Consider the following 3,257-nt stretch of genomic DNA (forward strand, 5'->3'; position numbering starts at 1 on the left):
CCAAAAATTTTAGTATAAATTTTTAGTATCTCAAGACACAATATATCTTAAGGTACCACAATTCTTGAGATACTTTTTCAAAAAGCTCATAAGTTAAACATGTTAGCCAAAAATATGACAATCTTAGATAATTTAAGCAAACATCTGAACAGCTAGCTTCGTCAGGCTACCGCTTACTCGATTGATATTACATGCCTAATCATCGACGTCTAAAGTTACGGCCTTCTCTATTCCTTAAGAGATTGTAAATCACTCTTTGACTTAATTTGTCGCACATGTGCTTTCCTCCTAGTTATGAAACTCATATGTACTCATGTATTATGTAGTTAATTTTCATTAACCAATAAAAGTCAAAGAGTTAAAAAAGAAGAGCAAATGGTATTAGAAGAAAAAAAGTAACTAATTTCATGTTGACATACCTTGCTCTAAAATCACTCTCCTCTACAGCTTGGAATGGCTCATCCGCGACCCAGAAAAACACAAACAGCGGTGTAAATTCGGAACAGTGGCGCACTGTAGCTGCCGATCTGGATCCGTCGATGCGTGCGTGCTGACTGCATCCACCGGATGACACCGATGGGTTTCACCGTTCCAACCGCCCCGATTTGTTGGTTTCGTTTGGTGACTCACCGTCACCATCGCGACATTAATTTCCACCCATCCACCGGACAAGTCTTCACGAGAAGTGCTCGCCCTGCGGCCCTGCCACTACTAATACACCACGCTTCTCATTTTTTTCTCCTTGGTCGCATCGCATCTGCCCGCCTCCTCCCCAACTCCAAAGTCCAAGGCGCGTGGCGGCGGCGGCGAGGGGGATGGCGCATCCGGTGGCGGAGGCCGACGAGAAGAGCCCCTTCGGCAGCCTCACGCCGGAGGAGTTCTACGCGCGGCACGGCGTGGTGCACTCCTCCTCCACCTTCGTCAACCCGCGCGGGCTGCGCATCTTCACCCAGCGCTGGGTTCCCGCCGGGGACGCGCCCCTCCTCGGGGCCATCGCCGTCGTCCACGGCTTCACCGGGGAGTCCAGCTGGACGGTGCAGCTCACGGCCGTCCACTTCGCCAGGGCCGGGTTCGCCGTCGGCGCCGTCGACCACCAGGGGCACGGGTTCTCCGAGGGGCTCCAGGACCACATCCCGGACATCGTCCCCGTGCTCGAGGACTGCGAGGCCGCGTTCGCCCCCTTCCGCGCCGACTACCCGCCGCCGCTGCCGTGCTTCCTCTACGGGGAGTCGCTCGGCGGCGCCATCGCGCTGCTGCTGCACCTGCGGGACAAGGAGCGGTGGCGCGACGGGGCGGTGCTCAACGGCGCCATGTGCGGGGTCAGCCCCCGGTTCATGCCCCCCTGGCCGCTCGAGCACCTCCTCTCGGTGGCGGCCGCCGTGGCGCCGACGTGGCGCCTCGCCTTCACCCGCGGGAACATCCCCGACCGGTCCTTCAAGGTGCCGTGGAAGCGCGCGCTGGCGGTGGCGGCGCCGCACCGCACCACGGCCCCGCCCCGCGCCGCCACGGCGCAGGAGCTGCTCCGCGTCTGCCGCGAGCTCCAGTCCCGGTTCGAGGAGGTGGAGCTCCCGCTCCTGGTCGTCCACGGCGGCGACGACACCGTCTGCGACCCCGGCTGCGCGGAGGAGCTGCACCGCCGCGCCGGGAGCAAGGACAAGACGCTGCACGTGTACCCCGGCATGTGGCACCAGCTGGTCGGCGAGCCCGACGAGAACGTCGAGAAGGTGTTCGGCGACGTCCTCGACTGGCTCAAGTCCCACGCCGCCGCCGCCGCCGCCGCCGAGTAGCAGCACAATTGGTGGTTCGTTCACGCGTACAGTGTGTGGGTTGGGTTGGGTGGTGGCGTGTGATCCATGAGATCATCCATGGCGGATTTGATTCGAGAAAAGTACGGACGCAATAAACGTTGTGGAGTGGTGAAACGAACGAGATCTGAGGTCCCCGGTGTATCTCCCCCATCTCTCTCTCTGTAAAGTGGCCGTTGTCCATGTCCCTCCCTCTCGGATTAGCCATGAAATGAACGAGAAAAAAAATTGTTTGTGATGTTTCTAGTGCGTGCTCGGGTGGTTGAGAGTTGGGGAACGATGCGCGCGTTTGCTGCTGCTGCCCCTGCATCTCCGGCACGGCAGAGCAGAAAGCTTGGGCGAAATTGTTCTTCGTGTAATTTGTGTACAATTCTCGTGGAATCCTGCATTTGAAAAGGGATCTTAAATACTCCATAAGTTTTTTGTTTCTCTTTTCTCTTGCTCGTTGGGTTGGAACATGGAAGGGGACGGCCGAAGTCTGCAGGGAACCGGATCCTCGACTTGAAAGCCAGAGGGACTGATACGTGGGCAGTGGGTCCTATATATCAGGACTTGGTGGTTTACCGTTGGTGGTTTGGTGGTTTACCATTAAGTAGAGATAAATATGGGTACGGTGAAACGTTAATAAAAATTTAGTCGAAAGTCAGAGGGACTGATACGTGGGCTCGTAGGCGATGGGTCCTATATATATCATGACTCGGAGGCGATGGATCCTATATATATCATGACTCGCGGTGCTATATATATCATGACTCGGTGGTTTACCGTTAAGTAGAGATAAATATGGGTACGGTGAAACGCAGATGAAAATTTATTTTAAAATGTGAGATGATTTTTTTATATAGAACCTTCTTTAAAAAAATACAACATCAAGCTTTTCGAGGAACGTGCATATAAAGATAAAAAAATCTAAGAAAATTATATGGAAAAAGATCGTAGCCTGGAAAAATTATAGACCTTTGTCTCGTCACCTCTCTTGAAATTTGTAATGGCACTACATTATAGTACAAGATGTGAATATCATTTAGGAGCGAGGAAGAAGATGAGATCGTTGTGCCACTAAAAACACGGGAAATCATTAACATATAATTAATTAAGTAGTAACTATTATAAACTTGCAAAAAAAACACAACATTTTACCAGCTTGGAACCATACGAATCAGTGGAGTAGCTAAGACAATAAACGAAAACAATTTAGGAGATAAGGTAATCCATTAAGGGCAACCACAAGATCCACAACATAGGAAAAAAAAGGTAATAAGTAATTAATGGTGATTTCTAACCTGGTAAGGGCACATACGATAGGCTTTAATTGTTATCTCTATCGATGCATACTCGCTGACGTGAAAGAGAGAGGATAGGACTGAGAAAAATAGTTGTTTTGCATGAAGTTAGCAAAACATCGATTTTTGGCACATAAAACGAGTAGAGAAAATCTGATTTGTAGATATG

The 3,257-nt window shown here is 51.3% G+C and overlaps 1 protein-coding gene across 1 annotated transcript; it reads left to right on the forward strand.

The window, feature by feature from the left end:
* Positions 1-706: 706 nt before the first annotated feature.
* LOC102701682 (caffeoylshikimate esterase-like) lies at positions 707-2,051 on the forward strand. Its single transcript, XM_040520349.1, has one exon. The coding sequence runs from the start codon at positions 816-818 to the stop codon at positions 1,785-1,787; it is 972 nt and encodes a 323-aa protein (XP_040376283.1). The 5' UTR covers positions 707-815; the 3' UTR covers positions 1,788-2,051.
* Positions 2,052-3,257: the final 1,206 nt, after the last annotated feature.

The sequence above is a fragment of the Oryza brachyantha genome, chromosome 1, assembly GCF_000231095.2.
Source record: "Oryza brachyantha chromosome 1, ObraRS2, whole genome shotgun sequence".
Lineage (NCBI taxonomy): Eukaryota > Viridiplantae > Streptophyta > Magnoliopsida > Poales > Poaceae > Oryza > Oryza brachyantha.